General features: G+C 25.0%; 2 protein-coding genes across 2 annotated transcripts; one reads left to right on the top strand and one right to left on the bottom strand.

Annotated features, from left to right (window-relative positions):
- Positions 1–1,516: 1,516 nt before the first annotated feature.
- On the bottom strand, positions 1,517–4,985 carry LOC113561181 (septin-1). The gene is made up of 9 exons (XM_026967455.1): positions 4,774–4,985; positions 4,475–4,667; positions 4,287–4,410; positions 4,077–4,211; positions 3,848–3,965; positions 2,571–2,657; positions 2,324–2,484; positions 2,151–2,252; positions 1,517–2,063 (listed from the first exon to the last, which is right to left on the bottom strand). The coding sequence occupies exons 1-9, from the start codon at positions 4,795–4,797 to the stop codon at positions 1,931–1,933; spliced, it is 1,077 nt and encodes a 358-aa protein (XP_026823256.1). The 5' UTR covers positions 4,798–4,985; the 3' UTR covers positions 1,517–1,930.
- Positions 4,986–9,445: 4,460 nt separating this feature from the next.
- LOC113548337 (la-related protein 1B) lies at positions 9,446–24,458 on the top strand. The gene is made up of 20 exons (XM_026949166.1): positions 9,446–10,251; positions 14,743–14,780; positions 16,554–16,613; positions 16,697–16,958; positions 18,340–18,432; positions 18,496–18,695; positions 18,875–19,020; positions 19,089–19,275; positions 19,353–19,749; positions 20,443–20,534; positions 20,671–20,876; positions 20,968–21,190; positions 21,245–21,406; positions 21,466–21,680; positions 23,037–23,194; positions 23,316–23,460; positions 23,520–23,629; positions 23,706–23,842; positions 23,901–24,120; positions 24,200–24,458. The coding sequence occupies exons 1-20, from the start codon at positions 9,870–9,872 to the stop codon at positions 24,313–24,315; spliced, it is 3,549 nt and encodes a 1,182-aa protein (XP_026804967.1). The 5' UTR covers positions 9,446–9,869; the 3' UTR covers positions 24,316–24,458.
- The last annotated feature ends 827 nt before the right edge of the window (positions 24,459–25,285 follow it).

Here is a 25,285-nt window from a genome sequence, read left to right as displayed (position 1 = left end):
ATTAATATTTCAGATTTAGAGATATCATTAAAATTTAAATAAAACATAATACAAATGTACAATATAAATTAAGTAGGTAATAATAAATAATATAGTAGACGAAAAAATCTCAAAAATAAAAATTTAGAGGCTTAGACCAACTGATTCAGGTAAATATCAAATTGAACATTTAATAAACCTAATTGCGTAGGTACCAAGTGAATTACCTAATGATACTGTAAAAGTGTAATAAATATGAGTGAGAATTCAAAAAAATGTTTAAATTAATATTTATACAGTATTTTTAATTTAATTTAAAGGGCTACAATATTTTATTTTTTTATTATTGTTAATATTAATCAATAATCCTCAATAGCATAGGTTATTGAGGTTTACAAAGTTGTATTTACATCATACAGATATACAAGAAGAGATAATTAAATTTATGTAATGATTAATTTTGAAACGATAATGATTTGACTATTGATTTTGTTGAATCTCAGGAGATGCTAAGCGTTGCAGATATATGTGTTCTAATAGATTGGCTTTTTTCTTCGTAGGTAGGGCATGCCGTGTATGTTAGAACTCAGTTTGACTCCACATGATGAACTAATTGGCAAATTTTCTTTTTTTATAAGATAGCTGTGAGCTAAAAACCCACAATTTATAAGTATTAGCAATATACATTGTGGGGTTTTAACCATCAATATCATTAAACAGGTGAGTAGAGGTGATTATTTCCTCTACATATTACCTATGTACTTATTACTTATTATAGTTAACACAGATTTCTTGAACGTTAAATTAATACTGTATCTAACAATTTTAATTTTCGATATAGACTTACAAAACTATAATTATAATTAAATACAGTAGATAATATAAGTATACAATCCATGCTGTGGACAAAATTTAGGTACCTACAGTTTTGATAGAGGTTCTAATTAGGTGTTAGGTTTGTGATATTTCTATGAAGAGTAGGTAACTTGGATGAACCATTCACATAATATTTTACACGGCGACTAAAACTTAAACTTAAAGGAAATTGTATGGTGGCATAATAATTTATAATGAAATTTATAGAGTTCCAGCATTTTTGGACATGTTTTTGTCCAGTGAACTCTATGGTTTCAATTTGGCAAATTAACAAAAGCATAATAAATATAAATACATTAATATTATAATAGTGTTTACACCAGCATATAAATATTATATAAGTAATATTTATTGTATAAAGAATATAGTATAATATTATATTATGTACAATATTTATTATATTACTGTAAGTACACGTCATAAGTGTTAAGAAATGTTTAAAAAAATATATAATAATAATTAAGTACATCCAAAATTCAATTAATTGTTTTTGTTGAACCTTAGAATATCCAATCATAGTTATCTAAATAATTTTGAGGTACTTTCTTGTATTATAAATGAGAACTACCAAAACAAAAAATATATTTTTAATAATTATAAATTAAATCCCGAATTTATTTTTAATTATAAATTAAAAGTATAAAAATATAAGTATCAGATCTTAACTAAGGGTTAGATAAAATATGATTAATTTATTCAAATAAAATATTATGTTAAAATTATAAGCCATTAATTTGTTTCTTAGATCAGTTTTATGATAAAAATTAATTTAATATACTGAACTGCTCAAAATTGGACAAAATTTGGAAAGGCACTGCTTGGTATGTTATCTACTTGTGCAGTTTTGATAATATTGGAAATTTGTAAATAATACAATTTAAATATCAATTGTTAAAAATACTTATTGAACAATAATTATAGTTTAGGTATATCTTAATATAAAATTATAATTTAATCTGTAATCTTACTGATCATAAGAATAAAATAGTTTGAATAATGGCATCATGGAATTAAGAGATATTTTTCTCTAAACAGTCATTGGATAAATTTGTAAATTGTTAATATTGAAATTATATTAAGGTGTTTGTTGTTGTATTTGAGCTTGCATTTTGGCAATGACATCTTGCATACGTTTAAGTTCAGCCTCCTTTTCTTGTAAAATTCTATCTTTTTCTGAGCCAGAATTTTTCTCATGCTCAGGAAGTGATCTATACAAATTAAGAAAAATTTAATATGATTAAGAAATAACAATTAATTTATTTTCATTCTTATCAATGTAATAATAATAGACTTACGTAGTTCTTTTTGGCACAGGTACTCCTTTTGCTAGACGTTCTGATCGGTAGTTTTCATAATGTACTTCTTGTGTTACTTCTTGAAGATCTTGCATGTGTGTGCTGAAAGTATACTTAAATTAGTTTATACATGTTATTATTTAAGCACTATTGATTTATATCAGTTAATTTACATAAGCATAGTGCGTAATTTGATGAAGTCACAATGTTCAGGATTTTCTACTTCAACAACACCCCAAGGATAGAACCGCCCTCTGACTTTTTTACCACGGACTTCCAATAATTGATTAGCACCACAGACAGCAAATGGTACAGCTTCTTTCAATTGCTTCACCTTTGGTATGCACAATTGTTTAGTTATTTTACAATTTAAATGGGTTTTTTTTTTTTTTAATAATTAATTAAACATTTATTAAGAACCTGTTCTTTGTAATCTTCATCTTCATCACTGTCACAATCGGGTAGAGGGTAAATCTTTATGCCATTAGCATTAATTTCTTCTAGTATCTATAAATATATGACATAAATTGAGTACGATCCATACTGAATTCTTGTAATATTATTAAGTCTAACATAAATTTTTTCATTAATGTAAATATCTCAAACATTATAATTTATAAGCAAGAATCATAAGTTCATGTGCTAAAAAACAGTTGAACAAAATATAATATACAACCATGATAATAAAATATATTCAAATATGTAGTAAAAAGGATTTAATTATAAAATTTAAATTTAATAGTATAAAAAAAAATGTTCAACCAATTTATGAACAAAACTTAATGTCATACTAAAAATTGTGGATGAATAGATTATTTTATTTGTGTATAATTGTTTTATTAGACTTGTGAGTCGACCATTATTTTTTAAAAATTTCAGTACTTGTGCATTAATTATATTTTTAAGATTTCCAAACATTCTGTTTTTGTTATTAAAAATTTCAATACTTCTTACAATCAAAGGTATTAACAATGTGTTAATATTTTAGAAAAAAAAAATTATATGCTTTTTAAATGAAAAAAAAAAATGCACAAATATGATAAAAAATGCATATATTGAACCCAGTCACCCTGAAGCAAATTTCTATATTACTTAGCAATTAATGACTTGGTTTTTATGAAAATGCATGCACACTCTTTATTAGTTATTACAGTGAAATTTCTATTTACAAATACTTTCCACAAGCAAGTCACAAAATATTTTTTAAATGTATAATACTCATATTATCAGTAAAACATTTTTGGAATAATTATTATTCAACCAATATCATCAAATTATTTTAAAACAATAAAATGATAAGAGTGCATACTAGAATATTCTAATAGAATTGCTGATTTATGTAATCTTTTGTAATATTATGTATTAAAAAATAATAACTTTTAAATAAATCTGTATGCTAGGATTTAATTATTGGTATACATAATTCCAAATATAATATATTCTAATATTCTATATATATATATAAATTATTGTAATAAACAATAGTTGACATTTTTTCTAAATCGAGCAGTAACTATATATGCTGCCAAAATTTAATTAGATGATAGACCACACCTACCATTAAAATACTAACGGAAAAAACTTCTAAATAATAGAAACATTTGTATAACAGAAATTAAATTTCAATCATATAGAGATTTCATTAACTAATATTTAAATAATAATTCGATAATAAAAAAATATTATTTTTTAATTACTCTTTTTTTTAATTTCTGTATTTCTTTTTTAGTAAGGACATCTGATTTGGCAATAACAGGAACAATATTCACTTTGTTGTGCAGTTTTTTCATTAGTTCAATATCCAATGGCTTTAATCTAAGAAAATAAATATGTGTATATTCAAAATACTATAATTATAAAAATAAGCAAGCTTGTATTTTTAACATTTTTTGATTAGGCTAATTAAGACAATATTATTTAACTTACCCATGACCAAATGGAGAAACAAAATAGAAACAACAATGAACACGATTATCAATAATGTGACGCCTGTTTAATCCACTTTCATCTTTTAAAAATCGTTCATACTGCTCATCAATATATTGAATAATAGCTCGAAAACTATAAATTACAATTTTTCAAAATAAGTTTAAAAAATTAGATACTAATAGTTGAATAGTTGTAATTTTTAAATACCTATCAGAATTATCTATGGCATCTCCAAAACCAGGAGTATCGACTACAGTTAGTCGTAACTTCACGCCACGCTCTTCAATTTCTACAGTTGATGCGTCTAATTTAACAGTCTGCTTGGTTTTTGCTAATTTGACCAAAAATAAATACTCAAAATACAATGGAATATGAATTAAATATTAGATACATACCAATGGCATCTGGAATGGTGCGTTCGGGATATAAATCTGTTAAGAAAAGGCTGTTGACAAGCGTAGACTTTCCAAGACCTGATTCTCCGACCACCATAAGCGTAAATTCAAAGCCTTTTTTCACGGACTTACGGTGCACTTGATTCGGCAGGTTGGCAAAACCAACGAATCCAGGTGACTCCACATTGTTGAACTGATTACCGAATAATCGAAACAAAATTAATAAACAAACCACACGCTCAATGCATTATTTAGTATTTGAAAATCGAAGCAATAGTGACTGAATAGACTGAACTTACTGTTTTAATCGAATCGCTGGACATTGTTGCTGTCGTAGATCTACCGGCTAGTGACTATAGCGTATTAAATGAAGACGGTCGCAAATTCGCAAAAACGAATTATACCGAAGTAATCAACTTGCTCTATACTTCTTTATTTGATTGTTTTAAGGAAAAATAAACATCAGCGTCACACTTTCGAGAATATAAATAATAACAACGATAATAATGCAATATAAATGTTGATAAGTAATTGATAACACTATATCATTATTATTATTATTTAAAATATAATATGTACAATAATACTTGGATGTGTATTAAAATGTTTTATATTTATTATATAATCCGGCTTACCCCATTAACTTATAATTATATATCGCATCGAAAAGTAATAAATAACATAAACATAGAATACCCTATTATCTATAACCGCGGTATAGACACAGATTACGTTTAATGGCGATTGGCTACAGCAAGCGCGTCATATTTCGTTTGGTTTTTTAAGTTTTTTTAACTGTTTGCCAAAAGTTTGCAGCCTTGCAGGTCATTTTTAAACCGTCACCAGCCCACAATAATAAACTCGAAGTCTCGATATAATTATAGTATTATATACCTGTGGTTTGTAGGCGTTGGAATTTAAAATGTAAACATCTAGGAATGTAGGTAATTTTTAAGTTTATATCTTTATGGAGAACATGAGTTTTTGTGATTCCTTATTATCATTTATCACACGATTTAACGATAATTTTATTTTAGTTAAAATATTTATTTATGTATACGGACAATGTCCAATTTACAATATAATATAATAATAACGATATTACGATAATATTAATAGTATGATAATAATTGACAATTAATAAATTTTTGAATAATTCGATATGTGTAGTACAATTAATACAATAATACAATAATAATAAAAATTAATTATTACAAATATAATATAACGACTTGTAGATCGAAACGTTTGCCTATATTTATTTATTTTATTTTTACGGATAGTGTTCAATTTACAATATAGTATAATATGGATATTAATAATAGTATAATAATAGTTGACAATTAATACATTTTCGAATAATTCGAAAATAAAATTAAATAGAATATAGTAAAATGAATAAAATGTTTTCTTTGTATATGGTATTTGGTCCAAAGTTGGATCACACGGCAAAAAAAGTATTTTACAATTAAAACAAAATAATACAATATCAGATTTAAAACATCGATGGGTGCTTTAATTTTATTTTTAACGGGGCATAGCACAGAGATATATTCTACATCATATTCTACAGAAACAACCGGCCGAGAACTATGGAAAACACGGAAACCTAATGTAGTAACATCCTAAACATAAAATAAGTAAACGACTCTTAATTTAATTGTCTATGCTCCCAAAACAACCACGTCGGTCAGATATTAGAATTCAAAATATTCAGATCATAGACATTATAAAGATCTTATATCTTTATATGTCTATATATGATTCAGATTGACAACTGGCAAATGGGCAGTGGCCGGTATACGGGAAAACCAAAATGATAATATTCATCAATAACCAATATTATAATATAATATCAATATAATTTTATAACATTCTAGCATGATTTATTTTTTTACTAGTACTTGTAGACTGCAATACTTTTACATAGCTACATGTACCTATTATTGCATTAAAGAATAAATTTATATGATTTACAAAAAAAAAAAAAATTATGACAACTAACAAGTGGGAACCGCTTTGCTCGGTTGTACATGGGTGTCGAGTGTGCCACTGTAATAGATGTGTTGAATTTATTTAAATTCATAATAAAGTTATCATTTTGATTTTACATAAAACAAAATTCTAAGTGGTGACAGCCACTATATATCACTCAGTGACTCAGTAAATTTCATGATTTGATTTATGATATTACTCTCAATCTTTGATTAGATATTGCTACTAAATAACTATTAGATATAGTAGATATACAGTAGGTTAAATTATTTTTTAAAAAAACATTGTATTTTAAAGAATCTAGGAAAAAAAATCCCGGTACCAACTAAATACATTATTCGTTATTTTGTTATGATTTACATAATTCAATATAATCATTACATTTATCTATGCAACAATTTTTAAACATAGTTATAAGTATAGTTAAAATCTGTATTTAACATAGTCAATAATTGTCATTTGTCATTTATATATTATATAATTAAAAAAATGTTAAATAAATTATTTAAATTATATACAAATAACATGTATAAATGACAATTATCGACAATGTTAAATGCAGATTGCAGTTATACTTTTAGATACGTTAAAGAAATATTAAATAGTTAAATGTAATGATGATTATATTTAATTATGTAAATCATAATAAAATAACGAATAGGGGCTTTTTTACTATTTGTGTATATAAAAATATATAATATATAGTTCCACACGAAGACCAACCCAATGAGAAAATACCCGATTTCCCGATAAACGAACTCATCCCTGGATTTACTATATATTTTTTATATTTAATAAAAAAATTATTAATACATACATTTAGAAATAATATTTTTCATAGTGATAAAAAAAATCTATAAAACATCACAGAATAAATTAAATATACTTGTAATAAATCGTTATATTAATAATTATTTGATTTCAAACATTCAAGTGATAGTCTTTTTTAGTATGTAATAACACTATAGTATAACTGTATAATGTATTCAGTCCAGTAATGAGTCCAGTACTACATTGGTTATTTATTTTATACTATTCTTAACTCATCTATAGTTACGGAAATTGGGATAAAAATATTCAAAACTATGAGGGAGAACTAAACTGAGTAAACTGCATTTATACTCATTATAATACCTTTATTTTTTTTATCCATGGCTTAATTGATATAATTTTTACATGGTTTATGCCTATGGCTATAATATCTAAATATCTTACATAGTTACATCGTTACATGCCTATATTATGTCAAATTTAAGTCTTTCTGTAAGGCTAGAATATGAAGTTTATGTAATTTATAACTACGGGTATGAATCTTAGATCATACACTAATCAATAATCACTAATATTATACCTATTTAAATACCGCAGATTTGAGCGTTTTCAGTTTTTATAACTTATAAAGTTATAAGTAATAAATGGAGATATAACTATTAAAACATATCGTAGCATACCAATACAAATAAATGCTACTAATTTAATATTTATGATTTTTAGGTTTTAATGCTTTTAATACTGCATTTTTAAGGTTTTTGAGTTTTTCAATACATGTTTCATTTTATATTATTTCGTGTCTTTGTGATTATAGCACGGACTGACGGACTAAGATAGTATTACACAATAATAAGACATAATAATAATATTATTACGTCATCATGGATTTATATTATATAATTAATAATTATTAATATTTATTATTATAGTGTTTACAATTTATACAAGTTTTATACTGTTTATTAAATTATATTAATATATGGTTTATAGCAAATGATTACGACTAAAACAGTGCACCATGGATTCCGTTGAAAGCGCTAGCGTTGAGCAGGTTTTTGGTGTTTTTGTTTTTTTCAATAACAACATGTCAACATGGGCAATGGGCACATAGTCAAATAATTTTTATTTTTTTTTTTTCGTCACGCAATAGTTTATATCTCAAGTCGGGATATTTACATTGATCTATGACGATTAAATAATTTCATACTATTCAGCAAAATAAAAATTGAATTTCGTTCAGTTACGCACTGTAAGAGGGTTCTCACCCTTTCCGACTTCAGTGTAGGTATTTAAAATTTTCAACTTGCTTATATTTAAAAAAAATATTCAAAATATTATTGTTATTTGTTATTATAAGAATATCAAAGTATACTATCAATAGCCAATAAAACGCGATAAAAGCGTAGACCTAGGTCTATCGTGGCCCATGTGTAAGAGGACTTCTACCCTTTTCCCCGGCATAAAGTATACGGTATATGCTGATATCAGGGAAGTTGTGAATGTTGTGATTGTACATAGAGTAATATAAGTATCATAGCCCATAGGACGTAGATTAAAAAAGAATGGATCTACCCAATATTCATTAGCTATTTCGTCATGCGTAAGACCCATAGTCGTATCACATACGCGACAACTTTTTTATATACTATACAACCATGACAACACTTATTTTGTCATGTATACAACGGTGAACGGGACACAATGTTATTTTACACTGATGACTGGGACTTTGGAGGCGTGGCCGTTATTATTATTACTCGGTCTGTCACTGGTCGTGCCAAACAGCTTAAGAGAGATAGGTAGTTTGAGTTTAAAATAAGAGTGAGAGAAGTACCTCACTACCTTACTCAAAGGACAGCGAAAGAATAAAAAAAGTAAAAACAGTTCCTTGAAACGAGCTCCGCCCACTTACACAGTTGCACGTGTTATCATACCGAATGCTTCATCGTCGTGAACTCTTGACTCGTGGTTTATTATTATTTTTTTATAGTTGTATATTACATCAATCCATACTCTGACTTTGATTCAAGATGGTTTTTAGTGGGACTGAGTCTTAAAATCACCTGGGCCCTGGTTTTTTCACGAATATAGATAATTATTATTATCTACATATCTATGGGTTTTTAATTTCTTTGGCTTGAGCACATGTGTTTGAAAAACTTTACTGATAAACAATTTTCTCTTCCATATTATTGCGTTGCGCAGTAAAACAGAAACGTGCCGGGTTACCGAACGTCGAACACGCAGTTCTTATAGTTTTTGCGTTTCCAAAGTCACATGGTTTTTTGAAAAAAATAATATTTTAGTTTTTAATTTATAAGCAAGTTTTAGTTTTATTTTGTCATTTACTCTCGTAATACATTTTTTGACGTGTTGATATACCACAAATAAAATTGTAAGAAACATAAATCGATGACCCTATTAAACTTGAGTAAGTACTACTGAAGTTAAAACGCTTAGTAGCTTGATTTACGATTAGTTTTCGTGGAAATCAAGTATGTTATTTTTGCAATCGTTTTTACATTAAACGATTTGCTCAACAACATAACTAAGTTGTTGTAATGGTATTTTGAAAAATGCCAGAGTAAAGCTGTTTATCCGTCGCTACGGATTAATTCAAGTTTTTTAAATGACTACCAGTATGAGTCAAGTAATCGTACCGTCGTCAGTGCCTTCAGTTGCCATGTCTACTAAAAGTGCGTGCAATAAGGAAAATATACGCTCAAAAAAATATGCGCCCACGTCTGAGGATATTGATGTAAACAAACATATCCAATGTCAATCTCCAGTGCCTAGTGAAGACAAACCACTACAGGAGCTTAACAAATGTGACGAGGGTAGTGAAATAAGTAGTAATGATAAAAAAAAATTTGTGGAAGCTCCATTACCTAAAACTAACCCATGGACAGCAAATATAAGCGTAGCACATGTTCGTTCAAAAGAATCAGCCAAAGAAAAGGATCCAATCGTTGGGGAAAAAAGAGTCTTGTTACCTCAGCAACAAACTAGTTGTAAGTATTAGTATCTATGAATAATATTTAAATTAGCTTGATAGGTATTAATCGTGAATATTGAATTTCATGTCTAATTCAAAACTTACACAGATTTCATAGATAGGGTAATTTTTTTAAATTTAGTTCTTCTATTAAACTTATAATACCTATATTACACGCCTACTACCTAATTAAATATTTTGCAACTTATCTTGAAATAACACATGTAGGTATCTGTTTTATCATGAATTAGGAATTGGTAGATATCAATATACCTATATGAAAATTGTAGGAAATTACAAACTAAAATTTTAATCTAGTACAAAGATATTAACTTTTAATTAATTTAACAGTAAATTATGTACTTTATACCAAATAGCAAGATTTTTTTGATAGTTAATTATATATATTTAACTGCTTTAAGATCTATGCAAAATTAACTGAATGGTTTCGCTAACACTACTCCCAGAGCCTTCTAGCTTGAATGAGTTGAGTTTGATAGTAGCCTTTCAACAGTCAAATAACAATATTTTAAATTAATACCTAACTTATGAAGGCATCTGCAATTTTGTAGAACTTAAGTATATATTTTATGTTAAAAACTTAGAATAAATCAGTGATCATTTTTAAAATTTTTGTTTATATCTAGATACAAACTAATACTTACTATACTAAGTTTTCTGATGGCTTATTATTATGCTATATGCATAAGTAATTAAAATAAGATAGAAATTAATTTCTGAAATAGAACAGACAATCAACAGGTGTATTATTGGTCTATCTGTTAAAAATATACCTATTGGAATTGACTTAATACCTTGGTATTCACTAGACTTATGTATTATTATAGATGAATCAGTACAAATGTAAAATTCTATGAATTTATTTAAAATTTATTTGCTGATTTAAATTAGTTTTTGGTGATATTAGCATTAATATCATAACATTAATTAGTTTTCAACTTTGTGATATTTATCTAAGTGATATAATTCCACTTATTAATTTTAGAAAATTAATGGGTAAGTCTACATATACATATTATTAGGTAGTTTCACATGACTTACACATTTCTTATTATGTTTTAATGTTGGGAAAGTTATTTATTATTTTTTGTTTGTTAAAATCAATGGTATTAAAAGTAAGTAGGTAACTATAGGTAGTACGTATTATCTTAGTTATTGATATAGTCGAAAGAATATATTGAAAAAATATATATTTATATAGGTATATTACCTATCATATTATATTAAAAGAGTAATTATAAATTATAAAACATCAATCATTTTTAAGCTTAGTTCATTAAATTATACTATTTTTTATTATAGGTAAGTAAGTACTATTATTATTTGGATAGGTAAACTAATTAATCCATTGTTAATAGATTATGTTAATATAAAATAATTGCAACCATAATAGTTATTATGAAATAATATTTATAGCAATAACATAGTTTATAGCTTATGCATAAAAAAATTATTTTTAATAGGTAGATAATATTACATAGGTGTCCGAAAATGATCTTTATCAACTCTTTAACTTAATTTTACTTAAATGTTGAATTGTATTTTAATGCTTATGGCGAAGCCTCATTGGCTTATGTTTATGTAAGTATTATATTATCAATTAAATAATTTAAGTAGGTAGATTTACCCTAGTTATAATTTTAAAATTATTGATTAATTATTATTAATTATGCCAATTATACAATTAATTAAACTTTTTGGAAATAATGTTTACACAAGTAATAATATATAAATTTGGTATACATTTTTAATATCTACCCATGTTTTTGTTTTAGTTTTATCTTTCTATTTATGTGAAATATTTAATAAAAAAGATAGTTAAAAGATCAAACACATTAATTGTTTAGGTACCTAATACTTATGTGATACTTAAATAATTCTGTTGATATATAGACTGAAGGTAGTAGTAAGAAAGTATTTGAAGTACTTACCTTAATATTATACTACCCAACTACTATTAGAGTTGTTTGGTAGCTCTATGAAAATACTAATTTTTATTACTATTTTATTAATAAAATCTTAAAAATGTGTTTTCTAGTACCTACTTTAAGCAATACCGTAAGAGGACATAGTAACCGCTTGTGTTGTCTCCGTCTTACACACATGCGACATAGCAAGTTTCAACAGTTTCAATAGTATGCAGTTAGTTTTGACATTAGAGTGAATTGACCTATTATAATATTTTAAAATGTACAGTTTCAAAAAGATCATAACTTACTTAAAAATAATAATATCATTAAAAGACTACAAATTAACAGTACACTATTGAAACTGTTGAACAAAAATTTGCTATGTTGTCGTACATATAGACAGAGACAACACTTGCGGATTTTTTGTATTAGGTAACTAGAACATTCTATGTCCTCTTAATACTTAATTGTAACTGTAATTAAATGTATGAATTTAACTACTTTAAAATAATTGTTACATCAAATTAAAGGATTTGGTTGAATTTGTCTATAATTTAAATGATAAATTTATTGTTAAGTTTAAGTAGGTAATGACATATTGTATTATTATTTTACTATTGTTAATTTCAATTTTTGGATTATTTTTAGTATTCTAAAATAAACTTAAGGTATCTATAAAATGAATATTATTTTATTAAAGTATATAATAATGTATGTTAATAACTGATTTTTTAATATCATTAGTACTTGGTAGAATTTAAAAAAATGTACCTATTCTTTTTAAAATTTCTCAAATTCTCTACTGTAGTTAGTTAGCTTCAAGAAAAGCACTATAGAAATAAAAAAAATGATAATTTACCGACTAGAATTTCATTTCTAGTTAAAATTTTAAAAATTATCTATAACTTTTAAAGTACCTATTTCAAAAATTACCATTGTAAAACTAGTGAAACTTATAGATATCAAAGAAAATTTATTTTAAACATACTGTACATTTTATAATTTTTTATTCTCCTTTTATCAAATCTAGTAGTATGTTTATTATTAGGTAGACATTATGATATGTATTATTTGCAAAAACCATTTCATGCATAGTTACATAGTAAATTTCATTAATTCTTATTTATGATGTGCAAATAAAAATATCGAGCCATGATAAATAAGCCAATAATGTTTTAGTTACAATGGTTCGATATTATAGTGTGATGATTCAATGTTCAAATACTGATTAGTGTTGTACACAAGATAAACACTTAGATAAACGTCATATAGCAATTATTATGGTTATTAAATTGAATTCCCTATCTAAATTATGTTTTTATATGTACCTATTGATTTATATTTTAATTTATAATTAAACTGTTGTAGGTATAAATTATCAGATATGTTAAAAATCTAGTTTAAAAACATTATTTTTTGTATCTGATTGATTACCTATATTACTCTTGTTTTGTTAATTAAAACTTAATTTAATTAATTAATCATATTTAATAATTAACAAGAAATCTGACTGATTTAATTGATACTAATTATTAAATAACAAATGAATGCATTTAACACTTCTTACAAATTATTTTTAAATAACTCATTTGCATTGTTGGACTGTAGAAACATTAGAAAGCAAACCTTTATTTATTGAATGAAATTCCAACTTCTACAATATTACATAAAACAAAGTTATCATTATAATTAAAGAGAGTTGGTCACATCCAAGCTAATGATTGTGCGGATATGAGAGTTATAATCATTAATTAAATTTTTAATTCATGCATGAAAAATTGATTTTACATTTCCTATAAATGTATGGGATTATTATTCATATCTTGAAGAAAATTTTTCACTAACAAAAAATTGTATCAATGGTGGGCATAATGGATTTTAATCTACATTAAATATCTGTCATCTTATTATTTGGAAATTTGTTCAGGCGTTTAATTAGAAGGAGGAAGTATGATGAGTAATTTAAAAAATGTGTATGATGATTATTATTTATGAAATTAAGATACCTATTTGAAGATAATTTTAAATGTATAGTTTTCAATTAATGTTTTATTTTTAATGTATTTGTGTTCTACTCATTTTCAATTTTTACTATTTAAAAAAAAAAATAATTGTATTTATGGTAAATTGTCTGCAGAGTGGATTGTTCATGCAATAATTTTTGTCCAGTGGATAATTATACATCAATGAATTGTGTGTAATAGTTAATCTTTTTAAAGCTTGAATTTTTAATGATATTTAGTACCTTTATTTTTATGTTCAGTATTTAATGAATATAATAATTATATTTTTATTTTATTAATAAGAAGAATTTTTTTTTATTTACTTACAACAAATAGAAACGATAGGTATACGTAACTTAAAAATATTCTTCAGTATACATAAATGCTTAGTTTTTTATTTCATTATGTCACATGTATTCTACTGCAAATATTTATTTAAAAAGTAATTATTTTTATTATATATTTTAGTATAATATATTATGTATTTAAATAAAGCAAATAAATGTGTGCTCAAAACTAGATTTCTATTTTTAAGATTCCTGATTTATCATTAAAATGTATACTTATTTACAGGTGATATGTCAAGCAGCAAATTCACTAAGATTAAAAAAGTAAGTACATTTTCGTTATTTGGATCATTTGATGTAATACATTTTAATCTAAGTAATAGTTCATTATTAAAAAAACCTCCTTATTTTATTTTCAAGTATCAAGTTTCTGCCAAAACTATTGAACTTATTTTATAATTTTTTTTTACAGAATTTTTATAAATACTTTCCTAAGTGTCTCTATATTGCTCATTTTTTAATTTTTTGTTTGGGGGTGAGAAGTACCTATTTAATCTTTAAAGTTTTTTGGTGAGGCATTTGAATAATTTTACGATTTTTTTCACAAAGTTAGGTACTAAATTATAAAAAATTTTAATATATAATTGCATTTGAGTTTAAAACTACGCATGAGAGAAAGACAAATTTAGCTAATATTTTATTAAGGGTGTTTATTTTAAACAAACAAAAACAAAACTGTTTAACTCAATGTTTCTCAACCGGTTTGTCGCCGGGTAAGTGCAAACGTGTCGCGGGAATTACTTATATTAAATACACAAATCTTTTTGACACTATATTTACAAAAATTAATATGCATTATTCCTAAATTTTTTTTTTTTTTTATTGCGTGTCACAAAGTTTGAACGTTTTTAATAGTGTATCACCATAATACAAAGGTTAAGAAACATTAGTTTAACTAATAATATAAGTTTTTCTTTTGTTCTATTATATATATAGTGTTGTTTTTTTAGGTTTTTTATGCACATAATGCAGAATGATTTTCATTGAGGAATCTATTTTGAAAATTCTCATTTGCTTACATTTCGTATCAAAACCATTATAATCCTTGCTATTAAAGACCTTTTATGAAACTAATGAATAATGAATAGGGTCTATACGAGGTGATCTAATTAACCCAGTACACTCATTATTTTATAAAATACTTATGTTTTTGAAAATGTGTATTTTAAATTATTTTACGTTGATTTGTAGTCATCAAAAAACATTTTTGGAAAAATAGTTTATTTATTAATAAATTTTTTACTTTTTTTTTTAGCATAGATTTTTAATTTCATATTCCAAATCATAATATTACTCTGAGTATTTTGATCTATCAAAATTAAATTTTGAACAAGTAGATTTTAGTAATAAGTATTTAAAGGTAAAGCAGTGTAATAATTAGTAATCAACATTTTATAGTAAACAATTGTTCCACTCATCTAAACTTGAAATATTTAAGTAAGGTTAAAAGTAATTTATAAACTACTTGCCCAAAATTAAATTTTTATGTATTACAAAAAATATCCTATTTTGGAATAAGGAATTTAAATGCACAGTAAAAAAATTTAAAACATTGATAATGATGAAAAATAGTTTAAAAAAATGTTGTTTTATAATACCTAAAAATTATGTAACAGTAATATATTCAAAAAATTTTTTAATTTTTTAAATAATTAGTGTCTTGCATAAAACAGATCACCAAGTTTTCTTATATACATACCTATCAATATAATATAAAGAGACAAAATAAAAGGCATGTAATTTTGTGACTTAAAAAAATTTTATTTTTAATGTCAAGTTAATATTATAGAATTAGAAACATTATGCATACGAAAAAGTGTCATCTTTGTTATGGTCAATAAATAATCGTATTTATTAAATATTGTTTTTAATACTAAACAACTAAACCCTTAAAATTAAAGATATTATAGTATTTTTTTATGTATTTATAAATTAATTAATGAGTCATGCAAATAAAACAAATTTAAAGATATTTTGAAATGTGTTTATTTTTAGAAATATTATCTTATGTTGTATTTATATATTTGTCATTTTTAGAACAAAGAATTAAATGGTATTGAGGCTTGGCCTTCTTTAGGAACTGCTCAAGGCCCAGATGTAAGTATATATTTTACCAATTAAATGAAATTAATAATTTTTATCAAATTAAAAGTACTTTATGTAATTATATTTTCATGTAGAAAAAATGTATATCACAGAGTGAAAACACTTCACCAAATATTCAGTCACAATTGCCAAAAGTTAATAATTCCTCATCTGCGAAAGATGCCCAGACTTCTACTAATGAGGTAACTTCAGCTAAAAAGTCTTGTCAAAAAATAAATGGTGTTAAAAAAAATGAAACAAGCAATGACTCTCCAAATGTTAATGAACAAGAAAACGGTACAAATTCTGGTCATTCATCATCCAATGAATCAAATAATATTGATAAACGAAAAAAAGGTTAGTATTAACACTTAATAAATAATTATTGTTTTATTAAGTACATTTTATTTTAGGTTTTCATTTACATATATTATTTCTCGACTTGGTAATACAATTGAGTTACAAAATTTGTTTTTAGATTAAAAGGATGTCTTACCCACATAGTTTGTTGTATCCATTTTACTAATGCATATGCATAATATACCAACATTTAAGTTCAGAAGTTCCTATTTTGTGTTGTTATTTTAAATATTTGACTGAATGGACCTATTATCAAACTTAAAGGTAAGAACATTATATATGTTCTATCATTTTGGTTTTTAGGATATTTTAATTTTATGTAAACCATGAATAGGGTCCTAATTTTGAATGCCTTAAAAACTCAAAAAATTATTAAAAAAAAACTTAAAATGCCTTTTCAATATAATTATGCGCTTAATAAAAAAACTAATCCAAATTTTTTGATAGTCACATAATCAAGAATAAATCAGTAATATAAATTTCAGCATTTTAATACTTCTTTATCTTAACTAACTAAACTTAAACATACACAATAAGTAAACAATTTACTCAAAATAAACACAATTGCAATGTAACAATGATTGATAAATTAGTTGTTATATATATAAGCGAATTTCAACAAGATATTATATTTGATAATTACTGTGTTTAATAAAAGACAATCATATTTATATATATATATAAAAAAAAACAATAGGCATTTGGTACTAATGAAAAATTCCCTGAACATTATTAAAGTAAATACAATGAAAACAATATTTCTTGTTACAATATTTTGAATTTTCTAATTTACAATTTAAACTTGTATGATATATTAATAATATTATATGCTTAATATCTCTTTATATGTTGCTAAAAAATAATAAAATGACCAGAAAATGCTCTAAAGTGGAAAATAGTAGAAAATGGAAAATAAATATATCACTTGAAATCACTTTAAAGTATCAGTTACAATAAAATAAATTATTTACTTGGAATGCATTGTCCTATAGCACTTAAAAAATATAATACACTGCATTAAAATTTAAGCTCTAATTATAAGAATGTAAAATACTAATAAAAATATATAAAATTATCTAAAAATTAAAATATTGTTTAATACCAATTAGAAAAAATCACAGGTAATATATTTACCTTCAAGTATGAGTGATAGGTAAATTCACTTGTATATTTAAGCTTAAACCATAAAATCGGAACTGCTAAATGTAAATGTTGTATATTGGTAAGATGAAGAGAACACTTATGGGTACAGGCACCCTCTTAAGAAAAAAAAGCCACAACTAGTTTGCAACCATTTGGCATTTATTTTAAAATAGATTAACATAACGATATATTTTAGTTTAAACATTCTTTGTTTTATCTGGGTATATTATTACAGTGAAACATTCTAAATGGACACCTCTTGATATTGAAATATCTAAAGAAAACAGTTATAGGAGCAGACTTTCAAAATATCGTAGAGATCGATCTGGTGAGAATAAATTTAATTAGTAATTTATATAAAGTATACTAATATTCTTATATTTTTTCTCAGGTGGTCGAGACAAAAGTAATAATCAAATTAGAAATAAAAATAGTCGCAAGGTTTCTGATTTGTCAGATAATACTATTTCTGATTCTGACAAACGTGAGGGAGGTCCAATTCGCTATCTACGACACCAACGATCTCGCAATAGACTACAAGATGAAGAACCTAAGACTAACTCCCAAAAACCATTATCAGATGGAAAAAATGTAAATTTTCCTTGTGCTCATCTATGATAGTTTTCAATGTTTATAAATATTTTTTTTATATATCACATAACATATTAATAAAATATTGCATGATAATTTGTTTAAAATTCATAAATGGATTCTTAACACCCAAATAATTTAAGACCCTTTTAATCTTTAAAAACTCTTTTATTTTTCAGGCTATTTATAATTTTAAAGGAAGTGATGTTTTGTACTCAGGTCCATCCCGTTTGAATTATACCCAACCTTATTGTGAATTAGTTCCGTTTATGACTTATCCAGTGATAAATGAACAGACTGTGATTAATCTTCTTAAGCAACAAATGTGCGTTGATAATTATTTATAAATTGTTTGATACTATGATATATTTATTTATATTATTGTTTTTCCAGATCTTACTATTTTTCAACAGATAATCTTTGCAAAGATACATTCTTCAGGTTTCACATGGATGAACAAGGTTATGTTCCTGTAACATTCATTGCATCTTTTAAACGTGTAAGAGAACTTAGTCAAGATATTAGCCTTATCATGAAAGCTATGATTGATATGGAAGAATTAGAACTTAGTAGTCATATGGTATGGAAATATTTAGCATTTGGACATAAAACTAATTTAGTATATTAACCTTTTAGTTTCTAAACTAATTTAAATAGGTAAGATGCCGAACTGATCCAACTAAGTGGCCACTTAAAGAAATACCTCAACAATTTTTATTTAAAAATAATTTAAATGCACAACATCCATTATATGCTCATCCCATGGGACCGCCTACAATTGTTCCACTTATTTCTCCAGACTTAATGGTGAAAAATCTACCTGCACCTCCTCCTCCGCCAAGCATACACATAGTTTCTGATCCCCAAGCTGCCATGAATCTTAATCCTGATGTCCCAGAATTCGTTCCAAGGAATGGCCCCATAGAATCGAAGACTGAAGAGAACTGTGATACAAATGACTGTGAACAAACAAAAATAAAAAATACTCCTTTTACCAATAATGATGAACTTATTGAAACGCCCAATAAATCTAATGGTCAACATTCAACAATTGGTAAGAATATTAACAATAATACATTTTTAATGTAATTTTGATAATAGTTATAACATCAAATACTCCTATCTTTATAATATTTTATAAAATTTAAATTGACAATTAAAATTAAATTATTTAATATACAGTTTTATTGGTTCAAAATACCATAATACTTATATACTCTTACACATAGTACAGTAAAACTACTTACTATTGTATATTTTTTGTAAATACACAGTTAATATTAATATGATTCAATTAATTAATACCAAAAAATTATTGAGAACTATGCTATATCTGTATTTTTTTTTTCAAATTTAAATATTAAGAGTATAATTAAGATTATACATCACAGTATATTCAGAAAAGTAATTTCAAAAATAAACTATTCTTGATATGTTTTTAATGTATCATATTATCATAATATTAACAATATTGTTACTACAGCAAGTATACAGACTGATGTTGTTTGACACTTGATAAGATTCTTTCTTAACTTAAACAGAGTGTTATGATATAAATTTTATCCAAGAAAGAGAAAAAGAACCTATTTATTTTGATAAACTGACTAGTGACTAAATTAATTTATGATAGTATGACATATTATTTATCAAAAAATATTCTTGATCAGTATTTGCAAAAATAATTATATAAGATAAAGATAAAGTAATGTATTTATTTATTCATAAATTAACATCATTTGTTAAACAGCTAATTTAAAGTCTGATACAATCAATGAAGAATCCAAAGCTAATAAAAGTGAATCTGTTGAAGTTTTAGATGATAAAGAATCGTGGAAAGAAGTATGTTTTTATTTTTAGCTATAATTAATTTTATTGAATATTTAAATTATACTTACTCAATATTATATAAATAAATAAATAATTATTTATAATTAATAGTTTTCATGGGTAAATTAATAATCAATTAATATTGCAGGTTAAAAGACGCTCAAAACCTAAACATAATGCTGCCATAATATCAGAAACACAAAATGTTGCATCTAATGTATCTAAACGCAATTTTCCTGAGAATCAAAGTGATACTCATACATCAAGTTCATGGGATCTTGGATTTCAGTTTGATGAAGATCTTGCTGTTGTACCATGTGGGAAAATAAATAAATTTAATGAAGATCCAATCGGGTAATTTTAAATTTGTATTAAATATTCAATTTTGAACTGCAATTAATAAATAAGATTATATTAATTTTTTCCTGGTGGTTTGTTTATGAAGTTCGGATAGTGATGAATCTGATTATGGAGATAAAGATGATTTTGATGATAAAGATATTGACAAACTCATGATAATTACACAAAAAATGATAAGTCGCCCTCAAAAGATTGAAGATCGATCGCATGATAGAACAACCCGTGTAAAAATGACTCAAGATCTAGAACATGCTATTGACTTAGGTTTAAGATTGTATGAAGAAGACTTGTGGCATACAAATTCTACGGTATTTATTACAAATTAATATTCAGTCAATTATCAATAATATATTTTTCTTTAGAACCAAACATCGTCTTACAAAACTGTAAATGTTGTTACACAAGAGGTTTTTGAAAGGCTTGTACCAAAAGCTCCAAAAAAAGTCAATCAAATTCCTCCACCACCACCACCTTCTCTAAATGTTGATAATTTAACTGAAATAATGGAATCTACTGAAAGAAAAGTAATTGTTTTATATATTTTTAATTAAAGTTCAATTATTTTAACATTTTTATTAATTAGGAAATTGAAAATAAACAAGTAAAAGCTCATACTGCAACACAGACTAAAACTAAAGTGAAATTTGACTTACAAAAGCCAAATCGTCGTCACTTTTATGGAGATATTGATGAATCTGGAAATAGAAAACGAAGTCGTTTCAATGCGGATAGTGAACATCATGTAGGTTGGGTGTTGGACTCACGTGCCCATTCTAGGCCTCGTACAACATCATTTGGGTAATATAATTTTACTAATTTTATGTTATATCTATGTTAAAGGTTATCACGACACTAAAAACAAGTTTGCTTAGATTTAAAGTATGTCATTATCCAAGAAATATAGTATTGGTCTCACACTAATTATTCAATGAGATACAGGGGTTTAAAAATATGTGTGTAACATTATAGAGCTGAAGTTGGAACAGCGGCGTATGTTTTACGTGCAAGTGTCTAGATTAACACAACAATTTCAATCATTAAATATAATATTTTTAATTTTTTTTTTTTTTATTACCTTCAGTGTGTATTTTTGTGTTTATGACACTGGTATGATTATAATTTTGATATACTTTCAATTTTTTTTATAATATGTATGCAAAAACAAGATATATTCAATTTTAAATTACACCATCATCTTAAACACATAAATATATTTGAGATTATGAAAAAAAAATTCTGAAATACTATTTTAAGTTATTAAAATCATTGTGTAAATCAAACTACTTTTACATGTAAAACATAGGCGGATGTTCAGTCGTCGGCTCTATGATGTCATGCAACTATTCATTATCTCGTTGAATAATCATTTTTTGAATTTAGGATTTTTACTAAAACATTTTTCATTGTGTTGATCACAATAATACACAAATAAACTTAAAATTAAAAAAAAAAAATAGTGTTGTGATGTCCTTTAATAAATAGTATATTATAATAGTTATCAGTGTTGGATTGATAACTATTATAGTGCTCCATAAAGTGTAGAACTAAAGTCTTAAATGGTCTCTTGTTTTTAAAATATATAAATTTAAGTTTGCTATTAACACATAATGAAAAATTAAAACATTGATGTGATGAGACCCCTTACATGTATGATAAAAACAATTTAATGATTTACTGTATAGATATAGTTTTGTTAATATATGGCAGGGGTAACCAATATGAATATCAGAATAAGTTTGCAAGCCATGTGATTAAATACAATAATAACAAGAACTAAAAAATGTTTATAAGTACATTTTATTTATTTTGATAAATTTTTTTAAATGTTTACCAAAAAATCTAAAATTCATAATGATTGGTAAATTTTAATTCTCCATATAATTGAGTTGTATTTGACTATGGCAAAAGCCACAAGTTGGGCCCCTTGATTTATGGCATGTATCCTAAAGAGTAGAAAATCTTTTAACAAATTGTTGACATATGTTGTGAAATGCATATTCATTTGTTTTTTGTGCTAAGTACTATTTCTAATGTTCAAATTTAAATGTAAATAAATAATAAGAAATTTATTTAACTATCTTTTCATATCTCATTAATCCTGATGATATTTTTAACAATTGTTTTATTATATACTAAACTTTATTTTGTTTGCAGTAGTGGAACATTAGGCACTAGTCCTAGTCCAAGTGATGGTTTTCTATCTAGCACACCTCAATCATTGCCAACTTTTCATCATCCTTCTCATGCATTGCTTATGGAAAATAATTTTACTCAACAAGCATACCACAAATATCATTCACGTTGTTTAAAAGGTGTGTATATTTAATTATATTTAAAAATATTCTTTAATGCTGCCTAACTTTGATAAAATTATATCCAATAACTTACAGAAGATTAAAATAATAATAAATGTTCTTATTTTTTTTCCTCTAGAGAGATCTAGACTTGGGCCAGGAATGTCTCAAGAAATGAATACGTTATATAGATTCTGGTCATTTTTCTTGCGGGACAATTTTAATAAGAACATGTATAAAGAGTTCCAAACTTTAGCTGTAGAGGATTCAAATAATGGTTTCAGGTTTGTTAGAATTATGTTAATGTAAGCTATATTTTTATAAATATTTTTTTTTTCTGTAGGTATGGATTGGAATGTTTGTTTCGTTACTATAGCTATGGCCTTGAAAGGAAATTCCGACCAGAATTATATAAAGATTTCCAAGCAGAAACTATAAGAGATCATGAAAATGGTAATTTGTTGAATTTTATATTTAATTTAAAAATAATTTGAAACAGTTAACTGATTTTTTTATGGTTAAACTGTAGGCCAACTTTATGGTTTGGAAAAATTCTGGGCTTTTTTGGAGTATTACAAGTATAGTAAAACGCTTCAAGTAGATTCCAAGTTAAAGCAATTTTTAAGTAAATTTAAAACAATTGAAGATTTCCGTAAAGCAGAAGAAGTAATAACTTAAAATATATAATTAATAAGTTTGTATTAAAATTTAAACGTTATTTTAGCAATTACCTAAAAGTGAAGGTTATTTGGATGCATCTATGCGAAAAATGGCACGCATGAAACGCCACCGTAGTTATTCTGAAAATTCTACTCTTGATACTTTGAAAATTGCAACAGATGTTATAACAAAGCCATTAAATATTACTTCTAATGTTCCATCAACTAATGATGAAAATTGGCGTAAAAACTCTGTATTACCTAGAAGAAGATATTTATCTGTTGGTAAGCTTCTACTAAATTATAACTATTATATTTGCATTTTGTAGGCTTAAATAAATTAATGAATGTATTAATCATTTAGGTGAGAAATCAGGAGACTCCAAAGGTCCTAGAATCACAAAGGTAACATTTGAATTAAATAAAAAAGGATCATCAACAATTGAAGAAAACTCTTCAGAGTCACCAAAATTAAAGTAATGCCTCACAATACATTAAGAAAATCATGTTATTTTTTTAACATTAATAAAATGAATGTATAGTAAAACACAAAAAAAAATAATTTTGGAAATTTTAGATATTTTTAAGTTTAGTTTGTTATGTTATTTATCAAGATTATTGACTTGGGTCTAATATATTTTTAAACAAAAAATTTGATTAGCTATTTCATATATGCATATAAACCTAGACATTTTAATATATATATATATACACACACATTTATAATACTCATATCTGAGTGCATTTATATTTTAAAAGTAAACTCTTATATTGACACCAATAGTTATTAATTATAAATGTGTAATTGTAATGGTTACTTTACATATATTACTTACAACTTGTTAAATAATTTTGGTGAAGACTGATCATTGTGTTTTGTCTTTTTATTTCAATATTAATTTCTTCATTTTCCATTTAAAAATTAATCTACCATCTTTTATTTATTTTACTCTTATGCTTATTGTTGTGAAACACTAGTCACATGGTTTGCTAATTACTAAGTTTATTATCAAGTAAAACAAATAAAAATGTTTGATGAGTCTTTGATACCTAACATAACAATTACTTAAAAAAAAGAAAAATAAGATTTAAGGACGGAAATTTTATTTTATGTAATAATTTCTTAAGTAATATTATGGAAAGTTTATTTAGTGTGATAGTTTTTTAATATTTTAACAATTGTATTGTATAAAGTGTGTTGCTTAATTTAATTATTTTGTTAATACTATTATTTTAGTGATGATGTTAGCATTTAAATTTCATAACATTATCTAAGAACTATAATATTAGTTTATGGGAATGGGATTAGATATCTTGTATTTTATTTTATTGTTCCAAATCTTGGATTTTAAATAAAAAAAATCTAATAGTTTGTGTCTATTGCCATATAATTAAAAAAAAATATATATATATAAACTAGAATTAAAGCCAAGTCTTTGATTGTTTAAGA

This window comes from Rhopalosiphum maidis, chromosome 4 (genome assembly GCF_003676215.2).
Source record: "Rhopalosiphum maidis isolate BTI-1 chromosome 4, ASM367621v3, whole genome shotgun sequence".
Taxonomy (NCBI): Eukaryota; Metazoa; Arthropoda; class Insecta; order Hemiptera; family Aphididae; genus Rhopalosiphum; species Rhopalosiphum maidis.
This window is presented reverse-complemented; position numbering and strand designations above follow the sequence as displayed.